At 35.6% G+C, this 24,202-nt stretch overlaps 1 protein-coding gene across 5 annotated transcripts in view; it reads left to right on the plus strand.

The window, feature by feature from the left end:
- The window catches only part of ADAM9 (ADAM metallopeptidase domain 9), a 120,972-nt gene that overhangs the window by 88,084 nt on the left and 8,686 nt on the right, over nt 1-24,202 (plus strand). For 3 of the 5 annotated variants that reach the window (XR_012416375.1, XM_065519102.1, XM_073998653.1), the window contains 5 exons: nt 5,557-5,740; nt 10,990-11,070; nt 11,315-11,420; nt 18,083-18,224; nt 19,293-19,380. Coding sequence is in view for 2 of the 5 variants with exons in the window: in XM_065519102.1 (XP_065375174.1) it covers nt 5,557-5,740; nt 10,990-11,070; nt 11,315-11,420; nt 18,083-18,224; nt 19,293-19,380 (601 nt within the window). In the remaining 3 variants the exon portion in view is untranslated. The remainder of the gene's footprint in view (nt 1-5,556; nt 5,741-10,989; nt 11,071-11,314; nt 11,421-18,082; nt 18,225-19,292; nt 19,381-24,202) is intronic. The other 2 variants (XR_010577257.1, XR_012416376.1) reach the window with 1 other exon arrangement.

The following is a 24,202-nucleotide window of genomic DNA, read 5'->3' on the forward strand; positions in this document are numbered from 1 at the left end:
ATGGTCTCGATCTCCTGACCTTGTGACTTGTGATCCGCTCGCCTCAGCCTCCCAAAGTGCTGGGATTATAGGCGTTAGCCACCGTGCCTGGCCATCTCTAGTATCTTTTACGACTGCTCCCTGTGACCGCTGATTTTCTCCCCCTTAAATACCTAACTTTTCGAACATTTTACAATACAAAGCTTCAGAGAGACTCTGGTGTTAGGAAAAGAACTGGTAACATAATTTGTCCCTTTAGACAGCAACTACAGTCTAGTGGTTTTTAGACTCTTATTTTGTTTATCCTTGATTTATAATAAGAACCCCAACTAAACACCGTTTTCATTTTACTTTCAATAAAAGATTATGTTACTAAGTCCCAAATAAAGGAACCTGCAGAATAAACTCTGAACTTCGTTATTTTTTTCTAGCTTTGTATAATTTCAAAATGATGAATTAAAACATTTTATATTTCTACAATTAACATTTGCTTTTTGTAAAACATTAATAATAAAACATTACAAAGGAGGAAAAAGTCATCTATAATCTCAATCCATGTATGTTCACTAATGTCAGTGGAATTATTTTCTTCTTCTCACTAACATTTTATATAATTGGAATTATTCTGTAATATTATGCATTGCTTCTACCCATTCTACCTCCTATGCTACCAGTTAGGCTAAGCAACTACAGTGAAACAGTGCTTGCTAAGAAGAAATAGCAACAAAGACCCCCAAGTCACTAAATCTGACAGTTGTTTTCAGGTCTTCATGCTGTAATACTTGACCTGTCAGTAGCATTCAATTATGCTGGCCATTTTTTCCTTCTTGAAGAAACCTCTTTTTTTTTTGGTGATTGTGTAGAATATTCTTCTTCTCCCCCGACCCCATGTGATTTCGTTTACTTCTGTGGCTTCATTTGGCCCCCTCTGTGAGAAACTCCAGCCCTGCTGGCCTGCATGTGGCCTACGGCCATAGGTCTCTGCACCTGCTGTTCCCTCTGCTCGGCATGCTCTCTTTCCCCCTCTCAGCCTGCTCAGTTCTTCATCCTACAGATCTCAGGTGAAGTGTGGTTTCCCCACGGAAGACTTCTTCCACTTCCTCAGCAGGACCAGCCCTCCCTCTGACAGGTGTTCTTGATGCTGTTTGTTTCTTTTTCACAGAATTTGATATATTTTCATTATTTTTTAGTTCATAGTATTTTCTAATTTACACTGTGATTTTTTTCCTTTGACTCGTGTTGTTGAAAGCCTATTGCTTAATTCCCCAGTAGTTGGGAATATACTGGTTATCTATTTGGTTTTGATGTCTAGTTCAATTCCATTGAGAACACATTCTATATGATTTCACTTCTTTGGAATTTATTGAGATGTGCATTATTTAATTACACTTGGAACATTCATCCATACAGACTAATATATGGGTCTGCCGCTTAATACCAGACCAATATATGGTCTGTATAGGTAAATGTTCCATGTGTAATTGAAAGAAAAAGTATATTCTGCAGTTGTTAGAGATGTTATTCTATAAATGTCAAGTTAATAGTCTTATTCAAATCTTTCATATCTGTGGTGTATGTGTATTTCCTTCAATTTCTGAGAGAGGTATATTGAAGTCTCCAGTTATGATTGTGGATTTGTCTGTTTATCTTTTTAGGTATGTAAATTTTTGCTGTATATCTTTTAAATTTGTTACTAGGTGCATACACTTTTAGGATTTTTATGCCCTCCTGATGACTTGGATGGCTTTAGCAAATTTATCATTAGCAAATTCTTTTCATTTCTGGAATATTCTTTTGAAGTATTTGTCAGTTTCATTAATTATGTGGCTCTTTTGTTATCACTCTTCCTCACCAAACTGTAAGGTTCAGTGACGCATTTTATCTTTTGCATTTAGCATAATGCCTGGAGGAAACATAATAAATGACTATTAAACATTGAATGAATGAAGGTACAGATGATATGGATGAAGAATGAATGGGTGGAGAATTAATATAACCGATTGAATGAACTGATTTAAAATCTAGGGATAAGTGGATTAATGCACACTTGGAAAGAATTTGCTAGACATATATCATATTCTTGTCTTTAGCCTTGTCTGGTTTCATATTTTTATGAATATCTTGTTGAAAATAGCAACTGTACTTATCAAACTTAAAAATTACTGAATAACTCATTTAGGAAGCATTTTATAATAGTAATATACAAACGATATAGGCATTAAGAATATACATTTGAAGTTAGACTCTTTGGATTTGAATCCTGGTTCAATCACTTAACGTCTCTGAGTCTTTGGACAAGTTACTTCACGTACATACCTCATTTTTCTGTTCTGTAAAATGGGGATAATAATGGCACCTGTTTCCAAGTGTTGTTTTGAACTGAATGAGTTAATGGGTGTTAGTACTAAGAGGAATATCTGGTTCATTGTCATGCTCATCATCATCATCATCATCACTATTTTTATTGTCATCTTCATTGTAGAATGTGTAAAATCTAGAAAAGTCTTTTCTACCCATTGAAACTACCAAAAACATCTAGAAACGTTTAAAGAAAGTATTCACATATGGTCCTACCATCCAGAGATACTCTCTTAAGTTTTTGTTATATTTCTTTTTTATGTGTATATACATTTATAAACATAAGCCACATGTTTACTTTCACTAAAAGGGTCATCTTTTGGTACATAGATAATGTCATTTTTTCAAGCATTGTAAAAGATAAATTCCAAATATACTGAGGAGTAGAAAGAATAGTGTGATGAATACCAATATATCCCAGACCAAGATTGTTAATGCCTTACCATTATTTGCTTCATCAAGATTTTGCTGAACCATTTTAAATAAATTACAGACATGATACTTTACTCCTAAATTCCTTAGCATCCATCTTCAACAAATAAGGCCATTCACATGATCACATCACACCTAACAAAATGAATGATTTCCTAATATCATCTAGCATCTGATCAATATTAGTATTTCCATAAGTGTCCTCAAATTGTCTTTTATAGCTTGTATTTTTCAACATCAGGACTCACTCAAGGATCAAACATTGCCTTTAGTTGTTATGTCACTTAAGTCACTTTTAATCCAGAATACCTTTTAGACTGATTTTTTTTTTCTTTTCAGTGACTTTGATTTATGGAAATGTCTGGGCCAGTGGGCTCATGTTCTGGATTTGTTTTAGTTTCCTCTTGGTGTTGCTTAACTTAGTTTCTATCATCTGAATTTTCTTTAAATCAGAAGTTAAGCCCAAAATCTTTTTTTTTTTTTTTTTTTTTTGAGTAGAGCCGCACTCTGTCGCCCAGGTTTGGAGTACAGTGGCATGATGTCGGCTTAGTGCAACCTCCATCTCCCAGGTTCAAGTGATTCTTGTGCCTCAGCCTCTGGAGTAGTTAGGACTACAGGCGTGCACCATCACACCTGGCTAATTTTTGTATTTTTAGTAGAGATGGGGTTTCACTATGTTGGCCAGGCTGGTCTCGAACTCCTGACTTCAAATGATCTGCTTGCCTTAGCCTCCCAGAGTGCTGGGATTACAGGTGTGAGCCACTGTGCCTGGCCCTAAACCCAAAATCTTAATTGAATTCAGGTTAAATATTTTTGGCGAGAATGTTCATAAACAATGCGTTATATCAAGGAGTCACTTAGTGCTGAGTAGTCTTATTAATATTAGTGATAGTCAGTGGCAATGACCAGATCTTACTATTGTGGAGTTATGCTTTTTAAAATTGCAGCTGTCAGGTAATATGTGGAGTGATGATTTTGTGCCATGTAAATATCCAGTTCCTGACCAGTGTTTCACTTTATGGATGATCCTTGCATGAAGCAGTTATTTTACTGAGGGTTGTAACTGAATTTTCTTTTCTGTTAGTATTATTCAACAGTGAACATCTCTTCTTAGTTTTGTTAGCTGTTTACATTTCTTATTTTATGAGCTGCCTGTTTACATCCTTGCTAATTTTTCTGTTGAAGTGATTTTCTTTGTCTTAATGATTTGTAACAGCTTTTTATATTGTAAGAGTATTTTCCTTTACTCTTTAATGTATCACCAAGTCTATGTATGAAATACTGAGTATATCATAGCAATGTGAATTTTGGTAGGCTCCAACAGATCTTAACTGAGGTCTACTTTATGCCACATTTTGATTTTGAGGTTTTCATATCTAATTTCAGCTAATTATGTGAGATAGGCTTCATTTATCTCATTTTTTTTCAGCTGAAGAAACTGAAGCTCAGAAAATTTAAACACTTCTCTCAGGTCAGCTAGCAAATAAATGGTGACTTAAGAATAAATGTAAAGTTGGGACAAAATTATTAACTCTTAAATGCAGGATGAAGGAAAGATGAAGACTTAATAGCAGCACATGCAAAAATTAGGAATTTTAGTTAGTGATATATTCAAGGACATCAATAATATAATGTAGTTATAAAAGCTATTGTAATTTTGAACTTAATAGAAGTACAGTATCTAGAATAAACAAGAGCTCCATTTTTTTCTTTGCTCACCAGGCTGTCACTGAAATTTCATGCTCCATTCTGAGCACTATGCTTCAAGAGGCAGTGAGGCAAACTGGAACATATTTAGGAGGGAGCGTCCTTGTTGCATGAAAAGTGATTGTAGGATAGTGACCTGGTGAAGTAAGTATTTAGGAGCTGCATAATAATTATCCTAAAATAGCTGCTGTGTGAAAGAAGGAAAAGATATCTATGTAGTCTCATGGGGAAGATCTGGGACCAATGAGGAGAAATGTTTTGCAGAGGTAGATTTTTACCTAATAAGCAAAAGAACATGATGGGAACTAGAATGGGCAGTTTCAGGAGGGTGTAAGTTAGAGATATTGGGAAAAAATATCCTATGATGACTGGGCAGTGATATCATAGAGAAGACTCAGATGTAGAGTAGGTGCTTGGATCAGATGACAATCAGTTAAACAGGAAATCTCAGTACAGCATCATAAGAGTTATTGACCTAGAGTGTTATGAAAGGATATAGGAAGGGCATTTAATTCACACAGCCTTGGCAATAAGAATTATGGTCAGGGAAGCCTTCATAGAGTTCCGATATTTAATTAATGAATTCACGAGTTAATGAATCGATTCTTTAAATAAGTAACCAAGAGTTAGCCAGGCAAAGAGGGGTGGAATCCTTTCGTAGTTATTTTGCATTATAAAATCTAATTTCTGCTTTATCATAACTCTGTAAGAAGACATAATTGAATTTTGATACTGCTATATTATTTTCTGTATAATAGAATTTATAAAATTATACTTAGAAACAACTTTATTAGACTTTTGAGCTCTAGACAGACAGTGAAGAAGATTAAGTGTGGTAAAAGAAGCAGCATCAGCACCAGCTGGTACCCTAATTTGCATCTTAGCATCTACTTAACTCTTTTTCCCCCTTTTCTGCCATACTGAAAGAGAGCTACTTTGACCTCTTTCGCTCTCATACACTTTCTTTGTTAAGATTCCCTCCATAGCAGCAAGCTCTGTCCATATGCAAATATATAAATTTCTTCTTTTGTTGTATATACTGGATGCATTTTATGTTGCATTATTTCTCTCTCTTTATAGGAATGCTTTGTGTGGAAAGCTTCAGTGTGAGAATGTACAAGAGATACCTGTATTTGGAATTGTGCCTGCTATTATTCAAACACCCAGTCGAGGCACCAAATGTTGGGGTGTGGATTTCCAACTAGGATCAGACGTTCCAGATCCTGGGATGGTTAACGAAGGCACAAAATGTGGTGCTGATAAGGTAATCAAAATATTTTTTATTTACAAAGTAAAATGAAAAAAGTTAAAAAAATTATACATAGTAAATGGTTGCTCTTTTCTGATTGTAAAAGTAATCTAAATTCATTATAGAAATTTTAGAAAATACAAAGCCACCAAAAGAAAGTTAAGAACTATAATTCTGTCATCCACATTTCTTTACTGGGGTCAGATAACCAGTGTTTTCCACTTTGAAATATATTGTGCATGGTTCCCTCCCCTACTGATATGCTACAATTTATTAGCCAGTTTGCTATTATTGGGACACTTTGGCGATGTCCTGAATTTCAGGGTGTGTGTCTGTGTGTGTTTCTGTACTAGAAATGTCACGGAACTTGTCCTGCCCATGTTCCTAACCACCCGAACTCTGCTGTTTGAATTAGATACAAGGCCAGAGTCAGTCAGCCCATGACTTATTACTAGTGGTTTCATATGAGAAGATGCCCTGGACCAAATTCCTTTTTCTGGAGAATATAAAATTAAGGAGGGTAATTAAGAGTGTGGGCAGAAACTGTAAAAATTCTTTGAGAGATGCTATGAAGTAGGAGCTGGGGTAGAAGGGATGTGGCAACCTTAAGCCGTATACAAGAGATATGAGGGGGCAGGATTGTTGAGTAAGTTGAAGAAACCAACTCAGAGGAGAGAGAGAAGGAGGATATATATTTGATTATGTAGCCCATGAAAAAGAAAAGTGGGTGAACCTTCAGGTTACTTCACTTTCTCCCAAGTTTTCAGTTCCAATTCTGTTTCTCACTACTTTTTACAAGAAGATCCATATATTTTTGGGCCTGTCCTTGCAACTAAGTAAACTTGATTGTTGCAGTTGTTATAAACAACGATAAGAGATATATACATTTAAATTTTGATAGAAAGTACAATTTTCCTTTCAATAAGGTGGTAACAATCTATATCCCATCCTAGGCAACAGAATAAGACTCTGTCTCAAGAAAACAAAAACAAAAACAAATTGTGCTGAAAGGCTCATGACAAAAACAACTCTGACACGCTCTTATCTAATCTGCCAGTCTAGACGCCTAAAGGCAACTGTGATTACTTCTGTTAATTACCTCCCTATTTCAAATTAGGGCCAGGCACGGTAGCTCATGCCAGTAATCCCAGCACTTTGGGAGGCTGAGGTGGGTGGATCACTTGAAGTCAGGAGTTTGAGACTAGCCTGACCAACATGGTGAAACCTTGTCTCTGCAGAAAATACAAAAACTAATCAGCGCGGTGGTGCATGCCTGTAGTCCTAGCTATTCAGGAGGCTGAGATAGGAGAATCGCTTGAACCTGGGAGGCACAGGTTGCAGTGAGCCGATATTGTGCCACTGTACTCTAGCCTGGGCAGCAAAGTGAGACTCCCATCTAAAAATAAAATAGAATAAAATAAAATAGCATGCTATTTCTAGATTTATCTATTTTAGACATTATCCACTAGTTTTATTTTTGATAGATAAGAATTCAATTTTCTTATGCAACTCCCAGTTTCCCTGCTCTACCTTTTCAAAATAAGTGCTTAATATTTATGTAATTAATATTGAGGTGTTATTGAGTCAGTCCACAATAGCTCAGTGTACACTGGGCATACTCCAGACGAGGTGAGAGAAAACAGGGGAGGCTAAACAACTGGAGATCAAAGGATCATTTTTATTAGGAAGAAAGCATATAACATGACTTAAGTACATAGCAAAAATGGGCTTCCTCATGCTGCCCTACGCAATTAAACTTACCTGTCCAGCCTTACCTGCGAAGTTTAACTGCATGGTTGAAAGGGCAGACCAGAATGCACCCTTTTTGCCACCTCAGCTTACTACTACCTGGTACCACAGGTGTAACCAGCATGCCTGGCTAATTTTTTTTATTTTTCTGTAGAGACAGGATCTCACTATGTTGCCCAGGCTGGTCTTCAGCTCCTGGGCTCAAGTGATCCTCCCTCCTCAGCCTCCCAAAGTGCTGGGATTACAGGTGTGAGCCACTGCACCTAGCTGGGCATCTTTCCATGTCTTTATTAGATCCATGTATTTTTTTCTGAGAAGTTCATATTGGTATCTTTTTGTTTTTCTGTTAGATTGTCATTTTTTAAGGCTTCTCATATGTGAAGAATGTTAACTGTCAGTTATATCTGTGTAAATATGATCAACAATTTGACATGAGCCTATTTTAAAATATCATGTTTTTTTTTTTTTTTTTCTGGTGCCTCACTGTGTCACCCAGGCTGGAGTGCAGTGGTGCAATCTCAGTGCAACCTCCGCCTCCCAGGCTCAAGTGATTCTTGTGCCTCAGCCTCCCCAGTAGCTGGGATTACAGGCATCTGCCACCATGCCTGGCTAATTTGTGTATTTTTAGTAGAGACGGAGTTTCACCATGTTGGCCAGACCGGTCTTGAATTCCTAACCTCAAGTGATCTGCCTGCCTCGGCCTCCAAAAGTGTTGGGATTACAGGCATGAGCCATGGCGTTCGGCCTTAAAATATCATGAAATTATATCAGTCTTATCTGTTTTGTCTTGGTTTCATGTCATGTTTAGAAAAACTTTTTGTATCTCAGTATAATATAAATATCTGGCTTTTATTGGCACAATTTATTAACATTTCATCCTATTTCTCTGATCTTATTGCTGCTGTTAAATATTTTCTTGATATTTTCTACTTGATCTTCCTCTCTTGCAGTATTACACAAATTATTTATTTGTGTGGGGTGTGTGTATGTGTGCACACACACTTTGGTAGTTATATGTCTTTCTATTCTGCTTGTTTACTTAATAACAAGAAAAGCACATCAATATATTTTTCTCAAAGTTGTCATGATTAAAAATAGTATCTACTGATTGTTTCGGTGTAAGCTATACCACTTTTACTTCCAAACCCCCATGTCCCAGTTTTTATTTGGTAGGAAAAACATTGGCTTTAGATTCCAGGTTATTTTTAACGTACATCAATGTATTTTTAAGACCTTTTGTCTTTCTGGATTTTATTGCTAACTGCATAGTTTTTTAGCTATGACAATAATATTTATGTACAAGAAAGGATAGCAAGTGGTTGGCGTGTGTACCTGGACTGATACACCTTGACCCCAACTGACACGCCGTTGAAACCATATACCACATGTTCTGTACAGCTGTAACTTTGTAACTGTTGGTTTAATTTATGAGTCTAACACCTGAGTTTTCACACAGCAGCTAGGATCCTATCCCTTCTGGTATGTACCAAAACCTAGACTGGACAGTTTGAGCAGACTGACAGCTTGGTTGGTACTTCTTCAGATCTGTATTCTTTATATATTTATTCAACATTTATTTCCAGGAAAAGCTAAACCTGGGGTAGGGGAAAAAGTGGAAAAGAAGAACTCCTCACTTTCGTTTTTATTGTCCCAGGTAGTTCAACTTTGCTCCCCACTTGCATCCTGAAATCAGTAAACCAGAAGTCTTATAGTCAACTTTGCTTTACTTTGATGTGTGGTGGTTGTTGGTGGTGGCCATGGGTGGTAGGGGGAGTGGTGGTAGTATGTGAGAGGATGGTCTTACCTTCCCACTGTGAGAGTTTTTTGTTTTTGTGAGGCAGGGTCTTGCTCTTTCACCCAGGCTGGAGTGCAGTGGTATGATCTTGGCTCATTGCAACCTCCGTCTCCTGGTTTCAAACGATTCTCCTGCCTCCCAAGTAGCTGGGATTACAGGCATGCACCACCATGCCCGGCTAATTTTTGTGGTTTTAGTGGAGATGGGGTTTCACCATGTTGGCCAGGCTGGTCTTGAACTCCTGGCCTCAAGTGATTCACCCACCTCGGCCTCCCAAAGTGCTGGGATTACAGGCATGAACCACTGCACCCAGTCCCCACTGTGAGAGTTTTTGAGTGTATTCGTTTCAGTTTGACTTTTCCCATTCCGCAAGGTAAACACTGCCAATCAGAACACCCTTTCTCCGGAGGACTTGGAATTTTCCTGTGCCTTAAAGTAAATCTGCCGGTTATTAACACATTTCATCTTATTTAACTCTTCAGGTGTCCACTGTGAATCAGTTATTGACAGGAAAATCTTCTTTTAACTGGCAGGGAAACTCTTGGTAAATATCTCCTCTAAAGACTTACGGATATAAGAAAACAGTATTTTGAAATCTTTATTCAGGAGTAGTGCATGGCTAGAGGACAGATGAGGAGTGACTTACTGTAGAATCTTCTGTAATTTTGGAATTTCTAATCATTTGAGTATATGTCCTATTTAAAAATTAATGGACAATTGGAGGAAACAGTGTTTGGAGATCTTCTGACTTAAAAGTACAATTCTGTTTAAACCTGTGTATTTTTTAGAGTGGTAAGGCTGTCAATATTTCATTGTATGTTTGTTCTCTAATTGTTCTTTATTTCATTTGAGCATTTAAATATTCTGATCTTGTACACAAGATCAGTTGGTTAGTTACCTAATAAAATTTTACAATAGCACTCAAACAGTCTTTTAAAAAGTCTTCTTTTTTTCCTCTAACATCACAACAGAGCAGTTTTCACAAAGATGTCAACTAAAAAATTTCTAAAATGTTTTTAGCAGATTTCTTTAGATCTTAGGTTTAATATCTTTTTCTGAGTTAATGTTTTTTATCTCTCAGTACTTAGGATTCATTTCTATTTCATATCTCATCATATGAACTAGAATTTCTTGAACCATATAAGATTATGACTTATTTTCAATATTGCTTTTAATAGAAGTATCTAATCAGGGTACTAGAAAACAGATTTTATCTTGTCAACAAAGTACGCTTTTATTTTTGAAAGAATTTTAAAAATTAAAATGAGTTTTAAATATCAGTTGTCCTTTTGATATCTGTCACAGTAACAACACTTTATGAGAGGTATAATGGAAATAGATCTTCTGTCCTTGAATCTTCCTTCTAGTCCTGGGCTTAACTGTATCTGGTTACTTTTGATTTGAAAAAGTCCATTTGTGAATATTTTATTTAGGATCTTCACATCTATATTCACATGGAAGGATAGATAATAGTTTTATCTTTGTTTTTGGTCTTTATGTCATCTTTGTGTTTTTTGATAATTAATTTTGTGTCAGTTAATTAATGCTACTTATTTTTCTGCATTTTCAAAAATATAATATGGGAATTAATGGTTCCTTGAAAGTTTGAAAGAATTCTGCAATGAAGTAATCTGTACCGAGGTCTTTTTTTCTGGGTACTTTTAAATTAATGTGGTCAGTCTTTCTTTACTTAGTTCTTTTTTTTTTTTTTTTTTTCCAGATTTGTAGAAACTTCCAGTGTGTAGATGCTTCTGTTCTGAATTATGACTGTGATATTCAGAAAAAGTGTCATGGACATGGGGTAGGTAATATTTTCTTTTGGTTTGTTCCTGAATGTCGTGCTAAATAATGAGAAATCTCAGAGGGGACTAGATGAGAATTCCCAGGATTTTCAGATATTGGGGAATTTTGATTCCTGATACATTTTTCATTCTTAAACAGTAAGCTTGTATGAATTTAGTCCTTTCTCTTGGTTTCCATTCTTGAGTTGATGATACAGAGCAACATTCACAATTAACAAAAATGGTATTTTGATTGTTTTGAAGGTATGTAATAGCAATAAGAATTGTCACTGTGAAAATGGCTGGGCTCCCCCAAATTGTGAGACTAAAGGATACGGAGGAAGTGTGGACAGTGGACCTACATACAATGGCAAGTAATATAGAAGAAAATTAGTGTGATCTCCCAGTGGCCCAAGGCATAAATTGGGCATCCTTGTACCTCTCCCTCATTTCCCACATCAGTTATACATTTAATTATGTTGATTCAGCCTCCTAAATTCCTTTTGACTGTTTCCATTTTTCTCATTCCCATTTATTACTTTCAATTTCTTGCCTGGACATACATCATAGCCTCTTATGTAGGCTCCCTATTTTTCATCTTGCTTCCTTTAATCCATGTTTCACTCCACATTACAGTTTTAGTGTTTTCCTTCAAGAATTCAGTTTTGATTTTGTCAGCGTCTTGCTTTAATTCAGTGTGTTTGCATTGCTACTAGAATGAAGTCCACAACTCCTTAACATGGCTTAAATGCCCTGCATGACTTGCCCCAGCTTACCTTTCCAGCCTCATTTCACTGTGCTGAAGACATATTGTAACTTCTTCGATTTCCTCTACTAGACTACTATCTTTTACCTGTGGGCTTTCATACCATATTATTTTCACGTTGTTGGCACTTGGCTAATTGCTATTTAGGCTTCAGATTATACCTCATTTTCTAAAGGAAGTTTCCCCTGGCTGCTTAAATGTGAATTATCATTCCCTTCTATTGCTTTTCTAGTACTGTTAGCACTATCTGTTAGCACTAATTACTATGCTAATTACTGATTTGCCTTTTAAAATTCCCTGATAGACCATGAGCTCCCAGTTTACCGGTATCTTTCTAGTGACATCATATGCTTTTTTTCTCTTGGGTAACTACCAGCTAGAATGACTAGTCATATAGTAGATATATGTTAAGCTTTTAAAGAAACTGCTAAACTGTTTCCCAATGTGGCTGTACCAGTTTACATCCTCACTAGCTGTATATGAGAGCTCCAATTTCCCCACATCCTCTCTAAGCTTTGCTATTGTCAGTCTTTTTAATTTTAGCCATTCCAGTAGGTATGTAGTGGTATTTCAATGTGGTTTTAATTTGCATTTCTCTAATTACTAATGATGTTGAACATCTTTTCTTGTACTTATTTGCCATCTACATATCTTCTTTGGTTATGTGTCTGTTTAAATCTTTTTTCCAGTTTTTAATGGGTTGTCTTAATGAGTTTTGAAAGTTCTTTGCATGTCACTGATTCAAATATTCAAGTGCTTTATGAAATATGCCTTGTATATATTTTCTCTTAGTCTGCTTACTTTGGGTTTCATTTGTTCTTTTTCTAGTTTCTCAAGGTAGAGAATGAGGTCATCTTTTTCTTTTTTGATACAGGCATTTTATTGCTATCAGTTTTCCTCTAATTCATCCCAGAAATTTTGACATGTTATACCTCCATGTTCATTCAGTTCTGAATACCTTCTAATATGCTTTTATTTTTTTCTTTGACTTACAGGTTATTTAGATATGTGCTATTTCTTTTGAAGTATCTGTGGATTTTTTAGTTATCTTAATGTTACTGATTTAAATTTTATTTTACTGTAGCAAGATAACTTATTGTATATGACTTGAATCCTTTTATTTTTTTAAACTTATCTTGTAGCCCAGAATGTGGTTTACTATTACGTATTCTACTATTCTTTGGTGGAATATTCTGTAAGTTATTAGTTCATGTCAGTTAATAGGTAGTCAGATCTTTCATATCCTTACTGATTTTCTGGTCTACTTACTCTGTCAGTTATTGAGAGGAATATTGAGTTCTTTGGCTATAACTGCCAATTTGCCTATTTCTCCTAATAGTTCTATCAATTTTTGCTTTATTTATTATGATGCTCTGTTATTAGGTGCCTAAACACTTAGAATTATTCTATCCTCTTTGTAAATTGACTCCTTTATCCTTATGAAATAGCCTTCTTTTTCCCTAGTAATATTCTCTGCCCTGCAATGAGATATTATTAATACAGCTACTCCAGATTCCTATTAATTAGTCAGCATGGAAAATCTTTTCCCATCCTTTTACTTTTAATTTATTTATATCATGCTATAATAATTAGTGCATATAGTTGGATCTTGCTTTTTATCTAATCTGCCATTCTCTGCCTTTTAATTAAGTTGTTTTGATAATTTATATTTAACTTGATATGTTTATGTTTAAATTTACTGTCTTGATATTTTCCGTCAGTCTGCCTTGTAGTGATATTGTAACACTTCAGTATATTTCCATTTCTCTCATTTTGTGCCATTGTTGTCACATGTTTTACTTCTACTATAAATCCCACAATTCGTTATTATTCATTTTTGAACAGTTGGTTATCTTTCAAAGAGACTTAATACTAGAAAAAGTCTCTATATTTACCCATATAATTACCATTTCTGGTGTTCTTCATTTATGTAAATTTGCATTTTAATCTGATTTAATTTCTGCTTGAAAGATTTCCTTTTACATTTCTTATAATATGGGTGTGCTAGTGACAAATATTTTTAGCTTTTGTATGTCTGAAAAAGTCTTTAATTTGCCTTGCTGCTTGAATGATAATTTAACTGGATAAGAATTTTGGATGATTGTTTTCCTCCCTTTTTACTTCTAAGGATATTCCTTGTCTTCTAACTTGCATTGTTTTTCCTGAAAAATCTGCTGTCATCTTTTTCTTTGTGATGTCTTCTGTATATGTCTTTTTGTAATCTCTGGTTGCTTGTAATTTTTTCTCTTTATCTCTGGTTTTTAGTAATTTCTTATAGTATGCCTTGGGGTACTTGGGATTTTTTGAGCTTTTTGGATCTTTGCTTTTATAGTTTTCTTCAAGTTTGGAAAATGTTTGGCCATCATTTCTTCAAATATTTTTTTCTGTCTTCCTCTTTCTGTCTTCTCATTCAAGTCCTCCAATTTTATGTATATTTGGCTGCTTGGCGTTATTTCACATCTCACTGATTGGCTGTTGATTTTTTATTTTTATTAGTTTTTAAAAATTTTAATTTAACTTTACTTTTTTTGAGACAGAGTCTTGCTCTGTCACCCAGGCTGGAGTGCAGTGGCATGATCTTGGCTCATGGCAAACTCTGCCTCCGGGGTTTAAGCAATTCTCATGCCTCAGCCTCCCGAGTAGCTGGGACTACAGGCGTGTGCCACCACGCCTGGCTAACTTTTGTATTTTTAGTAGAGACAGGGTTTTACCCTGTTAGTCAGGCTGTTCTCAAACTCCTGGCCTCAAGTGATCCACCCACCTCAGCCTCCCAAAGTTCTGGGATTATAGGTGTGAGCCAGCACACCTGGCTGGCTGTTGATATTTAAAAATTACTCTTTATTCTCCATGTTTAATTTTGAGTAACTTCTGTTACTCTTCAAGTTCACATTTCTTCTGTGAAGTCTAATTTGCCATTAACTTGATCCAGTGTGTTTTGCATTTTAGACATTATAGTTTTTATTTCTAGAAGTTCCATTTGTTTCTTTTATATATCTTTCATAACTCTACATGAGATGCTCAATCTTTACTTTTTTGAACAAATAGAATACAGTTGTAATAACTACTAATGTCCTTGTCTACTAATTCTGTCATATGGGTAATTTCTCAGTTTTGATATTTTTCCCTCTTTTATTTTCTGCATTTTTGTATGCCTTATAAATTTTTATTAGATGCCAGAAATTGTATATCCTACCTTGTGGGTTATTGGATATTTTTGGATTTCTACTGATGAGGTTTGTACTAGTAGCTTGAGTTACGTCGACATAATTTGATCCTTCTGGGTCTTGTTTTTAAGCTTGTAAGGCAGGACCTGAATAGCATTTAGTCTAGGGCTGATTCTGCTTCATTACTGAGGCAAAACCACTTCTGTTTATGCTGCTCAGTGCCACGTTAATTATGAGGTTTCCCACTGAATTATAGGAGCAAATACTCTTCCTAGTCCTGTGTGAGCTGTGGGGCTTATTTCCACCAATCTTTTCACATGGTTCTTTCTCTGGCTTCATATGGTCTCCTTACATGCATATATCCTTCAGCACTGATGCAGATCTTTCAGCTTTTCTCTGTAGCTCCCTTCCCTTTGGTACTTTGCCTAGGAACTCTAGCTGCCTTGCCCTCTTCAGAATACCAGCTCCATCTCTTTAACTGAGGGAGACCACTGGGGTTTGCTTTGGTGCCCACATCCCTCATTAGTGTCTGTTAACTTTCCTTAGATACTAACCTCGGACAATTGTAAGGCTCACCTTATTTTTTCTGCCTCTCAGGGATCATTGCTCTTTGTTGCCTGATGTCCAGTGTCTTGAAAACTGTTATTTCATATATTATGTCTGGTTTTCTGGTTATTTTAGCTGGCAGAGTAAATCTGGTCCCTGTTACTCCACTTTGGCTATAACTGGAAGTCAGGACTATGGATTTTAATGGCTGTGTATCATTTCATCCTGTGGATGTGCTGTAACTTCACTTAGCTGTTTTCTGATTATTTGACATTTAGATTGTTTCTAAGATTTTGATAATGCAGTGTTAACATTGTAGTGTACATGTTAATGCTATACATTTTTCCAATTGAAGAGTCAGTTGCCCGTAATGAGGTTAGTTTGAAGAGAATAATCCTTTTTATGGTTTAGGAGTAAAAATTCCTAATAAATCATATACATTCGTATAATGCCACTTAACAGTGCAAAGGTATCAGTTTCAAAATAATCTTGCCAGTGTTGAATGCTTTAATTTAAATTTTGTCTACTCATTAGTAAGTATAAAATGACATACGAAGCTTGCTTTAGTTTTTTGTACAGTTGACCCTTGAGCAATGCAAAGATTAGGGGCTCCAACCCCCTGCGTAGTTGAAAACCCATATGTAACTTTTGGCTTCCCCAAAACTTAACTACTAATAGTCTATTGTTGACTGGAAGACTTACCAATAACATAAACAGTTGATTACCACAGATTTTGTCTGTTATATGTATTATATACTGTATCATTATAATAAAGCAAGCTAGAGAAAAGAAAATTTATTAAAATCATAATGAAGAGGAAATATATATACTATTCATTAAGTGGAAGTAGATTATCATAAAGACCTTCATCCTCATCATCTTCCTGTAGAGTAGGCTGAGGAGGAGGAGGAAGAGGAGAGGTTGGTCTCAGGGGTGGTGGAAACACAAGATAGCCTGCATATAAGTGGACCTGCACAGTTCAAACCCACATTGTTCCAGGGCCAACTGTATTTTGATTTTCAGTTGGGATAAATATTGTTTCATATAGTTTTGGGATAAATATTGTTTCATATAACAACTTTTTACAGAAATTTCTGGTTCTTTAACAAACTTAAAATTATGAATCAGTTTACCACTCCTGTTTATATCTACTATATTGTTTCTCAAAAGAATACAGAACAGATAAAATACTTAAAGAATTTGTAAAAGTTCTAATGAAACTTAAAATCTAGAAGGCATGAAAATAAGATTGATAAATTCAACTATACAAAAATAATAAACTTCTCCATGGAGAAAAGCATAGTGCCATAGGTTAAAATGGGGAAAATATTTCCAACTTGTATCATGGACAAAGCTAACCTCTCTAATATTTAAAGAAGTTTTAGAAATTAAGAAGAAAAAAGCAAGAGTCCAGTAGAAAAATAGTCAAAGGACTGAGCAGAAAAAAATAAACAATGTTTCCTTAAGAAAAAAATGAGGCCGGGCGCGGTGGCTCACGCCTGTAGTCCCAGCACTTCAGGAGGCCGAGGAGGACAGATCATGAGATCAGGAGTTGGAGACCAGCCTGGCCAACATAGTGAAACCTGTCTCTACTAAAAATACAAAAAAATTAGCTGAGCGTGGTGGCACATGCCTGTAATCCCAGCTGCTTGGGAGGCTGAGGCAGGAGAATCGCTTGAACCCAGGAGGCAGAGGTTGCAGTGAGCTGAGATCGTGCCATTGCACCAGCCTGGGCAACAGGGTGAGACTCCATCTCAGGAAAAGAAAAGAAAAGAAAAAAAATTATCAACTCATAGTATTAAAAAAAGTAAATTAAAATTCTATAAGAGAAAATTTTTCACCTACCAGGTTGGCAAAAATCTGGAAGTTTGGCTCTGTGGGTGAGGCTATGGGGAATTCTTACATATTGCTTGATCTTACAAGCAATAAATTGTAACTATTGAAAGACAAATTGACAATACCTAAAAGAAATGATGAATGCACTTGTTTATTGATATAGCAGTTCTGCTTTAGGGAAATTATTCTGTAGTTATTATACCTACACTCATATGATATGACATATGTACAAGGTTATTCATCATAGCAATTTTTTTGCTAGTAGCAAAAGATTGGAAAAATAAAAATGTTTATCAGTAGGGTACAAGTTAAATAAACCCTAGAACATCTTCACAATGGAGTTTCGTATAGCTGTATGGAAAACGAGGAGGACCACTATGTTCAGATGAGTGGAAAAAAACTGATGCACCAAATGGTATATAAATAGTATGCTACCTTTTGTGTAAGAAAGTGTTGACAGTAGAAACATATTTTGTTCTTGATTGTTTGTTCAAAGAAATACTGTAAGATTACAGAAGAAACTAATAAAAGTGGTTATTTTTGTGAAGGCAGAAATAAAGTGGGCAGGAATGAACTGTGAGGAACACTTCTCAATGTATTCAATTAATGTCAGTTTGATTTTTGAGTAATGTGAAAATTAATGTAAAGTATTTATAATCATCTAGTATTTTCTGGGTAGTATGAGTTTGGTGACTGTTGATGTAAAATTCTTCTCTCTAGAAATGAATACTGCATTGAGGGATGGACTTCTGGTGTTCTTCTTCTTAATTGTTCCCCTTATTGTCTGTGCTATTTTTATCTTCATCAAGAGAGATCAACTGTGGAGACGCTACTTCAGAAAGAAGAGATCACAAACATATGAGTACTTAGATTTTTTTCTTTTAATTCCTATATTAAATATATACATATATTTTCTGAGACAGAATCTTGACTTCCCTGGGCTCAGGTGATTCTCTCTGCCTCAACCTTCCAAGTAGTTGGGATTACAGGTGTGCCACCACACCCAGTTAATTTTTGTATTTTTTTTGTAGAGATGGGGTTTCGCCATGTTGCCCAGGCTGGTCTTGAACTTTTTGAAGCCATCCATCTGCCTCAGCCTCCCAAAGTGCAGGGATTACTGGAGTGAGCCTCCACGCTCTGCCTATATTAAATAATTTATAAAGTGTTAATGCTGATAGTTATATCACCAGAGATTGGTAATCCTCTAAAATAGGGTTGTAAGTTATTTCTCTGACCTTTCGACATGATTAGCATGGGTTGAAAGGTGGTGGTGACCAAGCCGCCTCTCTTAAGGGGAGGAGAAAGGATTATGTTGGTCAGCCTTTAGGCTGCTGAAAGTGGCCCTCAGAGTTCATTTTGCTTAACACCAATTTCTGATAGAGGAGTAAGTAGATACTTCCTATCATACTTCCAACTGACCAGTCTATGCATAATTCCCCCATCTGCATTTTTGAAGTTTGAGTTCCATAACTACAGCTATCTTTCATACATCTCCACTGCACTGATTTGCTGTCACCTCAGCATGTCTAAAACTTACCTGTTACCTTTCCAGCCAATCCATTCACTACCCTTGTATTTCCTAATTTTTAAAATGACTACTTGGCAACCTGAGAATATGCTTTTACTCTTCTCTGATTTTAGGAAGACTTGAGAAAAGTTAGGGAACATTGGCCTCATTGACCACATTTCGCAATTTCTTAAAATTTAAGTTTAATTATAAAATGTGGTTAGTAATGCTTTCTAATACCATAAGGATTAAAAATATGTGAAAGCTGTTAAAATGACATAAAATTTTTAACTGTATCATGATTATCATCCCCACCACTACCAACATCATTATTCTGTATTTGGGAAAATGCAAAATGTGTGTAATATTTCATATAGAAATGTTTTAATCTTAATTTAGATCAAAAGTAATTGTATCTTTCAGGTCAGATGGCAAAAATCAAGCAAACCCTTCTAGACAGCCAGTGAGTGTTCCTCGACATGTTTCACCGGTGACACCTCCCAGAGAAGTTGTAAGTATAAAATGAAAAATTATTTTTCTTTATTGTATTAAAGGATCAAATGCTTAAAGATTAAAAACTAAGTTATGTAGATATAGCTAGAAACATAGATACCTTCTTAAGAATTCAAGAGTATTGTATGTGGTCGCTGAGTTTTTTTGTTTTTGTTTTTGAGACAGTCTTGCTCTGTTGCCCAGGGTGGGGTACGGTGGCATAATTTGCATCTCATTGCAACCTCTGCCTCCCAGGTTCAAATGATTGTCATGCCTCAGCCTCCCAAGTAGCTGGAATTACAGGTGTGTACCACCACGCCTGGCTAATTTTTGTATTTTTCATAGAGACGGGGTCTCACCACATTGGCCAGGCTGGTCTTGAACTCCTGACCTCAAATGATCCACCCGTCTTGGCCTCCCAAAGTGCTGGGATTACAGGTATGAGCCACTGTGCCCTGCCCCCTGAGTTTTTTAAAGGAAAACCAGCAGAGTCCTTCGCTCAGAGGACACAGAAAAAGACAGCTGGACATTAGGAATGCCTTGCCTAGCAACCAGGATTGGGAAATGACATGGGACCTATGCTATCACTACTTTTTTCTATGTCTGCTCTTTTCCTATTTTCAATACCTGTCTCCATCTCCCTATGGGATGTTACAAAGACCTTGGTGCTGAGCTATTGGATTGGCCTAATTGTCTCAGCTGTAGGACTGATAGTCACTGTTCCTGCAAGTGAGGAACAGTGTTTAGATCAGTGTTTAGATGAGGGAGTGTTTAGATCATGACACACTTTTACTGATCTGCATATATCCCTAAGCAATATGTAATTTTTAAATCTGTTTTAAAACTTTTAAGAACGTTTTATTTGATAATTTGCACATATATCTGCAACCTGCTTTTCCCCTTAATCTCATGTTGTGATTTATCTCTATCAATAGATATAGCTGTGATTCATTCATTTTCACTGTTGATTAGAAATCTTTCTTCATTTTTTAATACACACACACACACACACACACACACACACACAGAGAGAGACACAGAATCTCCCTATTCTACCCCCTTTTCCTTTATAAAAAGGAGCCAAAATTGTTATGCCCTTTCTCCTCTTAACCATATATCTTGGAGATTTTTCCACGTCATTATGTATACAGGATGGCCACATAGGCCCTATGTATGCTAGTTCAAAATTATCTGTATACTTTTCTTCATCATTGGCATATATGTATATATTTCTTATTTGATTTTGGCAAAATATATATAAAATTTGCCATTTTAACCATTGTTTTCAAGATGTTTTTTGTAAATTTAACAGTAGTGGTAAAAAAAAAAACCAAACACTAATATTTACCATCTTAACAATTTTTACATGTATAGTGCAATACTCCTAAGAATATTTACCTATGTTTTCTTTTAGTAGTTTTATAGTTTCAGGTCTTCTGTTTAAATCTTTAATCCAGTTTGAGTTGATTTTGGTATATGGTATGAAATACCAGTTCATTTTCATTTTTCTCCATGTGGATATGAAGTTGTCCCAACACTATTAATTGAAGTGACTGTCCCTTCTTCATTGTGTATTCTTGGCACCTTTGTTGAAGATTAGCTGACCATAAATTTGTGGATTTGGGGTTCTCTGTTATGTTTGTCTTTATGTCTATTTTATGCCAGTAGTATGCTGTTTTAATTAGTACAGCTTTGCAGTGTATTTTAGAATTTGGCAATGTGTTGCTTCCAGCTTTGTTCTTTTTGCTCAAGATTGGTTTAGTGATTCTGGGTCTTTTGTGATTCCATATGAATTTTAGGATTTTTTTCATTGTTATGAAAATTGTCATTGGAATATTAATAGGTATTGTATTGAATCTGTAGTTTGCTGTGGTTATTTTAATATTAATTCTTCCAGTCAGTGAGTATGGGATATCTTTTCATTTATTTATGTCTTCAATTCCTTTCATCAGTGTTTTATAGGTTTCTTTGTACAGATGTTTATTTTGGGGGTTAAATTTATTCCTATTTTATTTATGTATGTATTTTTGCTGTCATTCTAAATGGAATTTTTTTTCTGGATTTCTTTTTCGGATAGCTTGTTGTAGTGTATAGAAATGCTACTGATTTTCATATGTTGATTTTGTATTATGCAACTTTACTGAATTTATTTAACAGTTTTTTGGTTGACTCTTTAGGGTTTTCTATATAAAAGACCATGTCATCTGCAAACAAGGACAGTTTTACTTCTTTCTTTCCAATTTCGATGTCTTTTATTTCTTTTTCTTGCCTAACTGCTCTGGCTAGAACTTCTAGTACTATATTGAGTAGAAGTGGTAGGAGTGGACTTTCTTGTCTTATTCCTGATCTTAGAGGAAAAGCTTTCAGTTTTTCATTGTTCAGTATGATGTTAGTTGTGGGCTTGTGATGTACGGCCTTTATTGTGCTGAGGTTCATTATTTCTTTCTTTCTTTTTGTTTTTGAGATAGAGTCTCGCTCTGTCACCCAGGCTGCAGTGCAGTGGCATGATCTTGGCTCACCGCGACCTCTTCCTCACAGGTTCAAGTGATTTTCCTGCCTCAGCCTCCTGAGTAGCTGGGATTACAGGCATGTGCCACCCTGCCCAGCTAATTTTTATATTTTTAGTAGAGAGACAGGGTTTTGCCATATTGGCCAGGCTGGTCTTGAACTCCTGACCTCAGGTGATCCACCTGCCTCGGTCTCCCATAGTGCTGGGATTACAGGCATGAGCCACCATGCCTGGCCCAGTTTATTCTTTGTATACAAATTTGTTGAGAGTTTTTATCATGAAAGAATGTTGAAATTTGTCAAATGCTTATCCCTCATTTCTTAAAATGATCACATGGTTTTTGTTATGTTTATGTTCTTCTGTTTTTTGTTGTGTAGCATATTTATTGATTTGAGTGTGTTAAACTATCCTTGTGTCCCCAGAATACATCTCACTTGGTTATTGGGAAATATCCTTTTATGTGCTGCTGAATTCAGTTTGCTAGTATTTTGTTGAAGATGTTTGCATCTATGTTCATAAAGGATATTGGCCTGTAATTTTCTTTGCTTGTGGTGTCCTTGTCTGGCTTTGTTTTCAGGGTAATGCTGGCCTTGTAAAATGAGTTTGGAAATATTCCTTCCTCTTCAAGTGTTGGGAAGAGTTTGAGAAGGATTGCATTAGTTCTTCTTTAAATGTTTGGTAGAATTCAGCTGTGAATTTATCAGGTCCTGAGTTTCTTTGATGGGAGACTTTTTAAAGTTACTAATTCAGTCTCCTTACTTATTATTGATCTTTTCAGATTTTTTATTTCGTCTTGATTCAATTTTCATATGTTGTATGTTTCTAGGAATTTATTTTTTTCTAGGTTCAGTTTGTTGGTGTATGATTGTTCATAGCAGTCTCTTATAAAACTTTGTATTTCTGTGGTATCAGCTGTAATGTCTCCTCTTTCATTTCTGATTTTATTTGATTCTTCTTTCTTGTTTTCTTAGTCTACTTAGTGGTGTGTTAATTTTATTTATCTTTTCAAAAAACCGACTCTTAGTTATATTGATTCTGTTAACACTATTTTTCCAGTGTTTCATTCATTTTTGCTCTGATCTTTGCTGTTCCCTTTCTTCTACTAACTTTAGGCTTAGATTGTTCCTCTTTTTCTAGGTCTTGAGGTATAACATTAGGTTGTTTATTTGAGATTTTTAAAAAAAATGCAGGCACTTATTGGTATAGACTTGCTATAAACTTCCCTCTTAGAACTGCTTTTTCTGTGTTGCGTACATTTTGTTATGTTGTGTTTCTATTTTTATTGTCTCAAGATTCAGTTTGTTTCTTGGTACACATTGGGGATTGGTTCCAGGACCCCCACATATAGCCCAATCTGTCTATCCTCAAGTCATGCTGTTGGCCCTGCAGAACCCACATATAGGAAAAGTTGGCCGTCTATATATGTGGGTCATGAATACTGTATTTTCAATCTGTGTTTGATTGAAAAAAATCTGCATATAGATGTACCTGTGCAGTTCAAATCTGTGTTGCTTAAGTGTCAGCTGTATTTTAAAATATTTCTTGTTATCTGCTATTGACCAAGTGGTTGTTTAGGAGCGTGTTGTTTAATTTTCCTGTATTTGTGAATTTTCTAAAATTCCTTCAGTTACTGATTTTGAGTCCTAATATTGTAGTTGGAAAAGGTACTTGATGTCAGTCTTTTAAAATTTGTTAAGGCTGGTTTTGCAGCTTGACATATTATCTGTCCTGGAGAATGTTCTGTGTGCATTTAAGAAGAATGTGTATTCTGCTTCTGTTGGATGGAATATGTTTGTTAGATCAGTTTTTTTAAAGTCTAGTTTGAGTCAAATGTTTACTTACTGAGTTGTTGTCTGGATGATCTATCTGTTGTTGAAAGTGAAGTATTGAAGTTTCCTACTAGTATTGGGTTGCTATTTAGCTCTCCCTCCAGATTAATTAATATTTGCTTTATATATTTAGGTACTCTAAATTGGCTGCATATGTATTCAGTTGTGATATCCTTGTGATGAATCGACCCCTTTACCATTAATGCCCTTTTTCATCTCTGTTTTTAATGTTTTTGATGTTACATCATTCTGTCTGATGTAAATATTGCTATCCTTGTTCTCTTGGTTTCCATTTGCACAGAATACTTACTCATATTTAAAGGAATTACTGATAGGTAAGGACTTAATATTGCTATTTTGTTTTTGACCCTTCCTTCTTCCCTTGCTGCCTTTTGTATTTCTTTTTAATTAAAAACAATTATGGATACATAAGAGTTGCACATATCACATGGGGTACATGTGATATTTTGAAACAAGCATACGGTGTGTAATGATCAAAGCAG

Source organism: Macaca fascicularis, chromosome 8 (genome assembly GCF_037993035.2).
Source record: "Macaca fascicularis isolate 582-1 chromosome 8, T2T-MFA8v1.1".
Classification (NCBI taxonomy): Eukaryota; Metazoa; Chordata; class Mammalia; order Primates; family Cercopithecidae; genus Macaca; species Macaca fascicularis.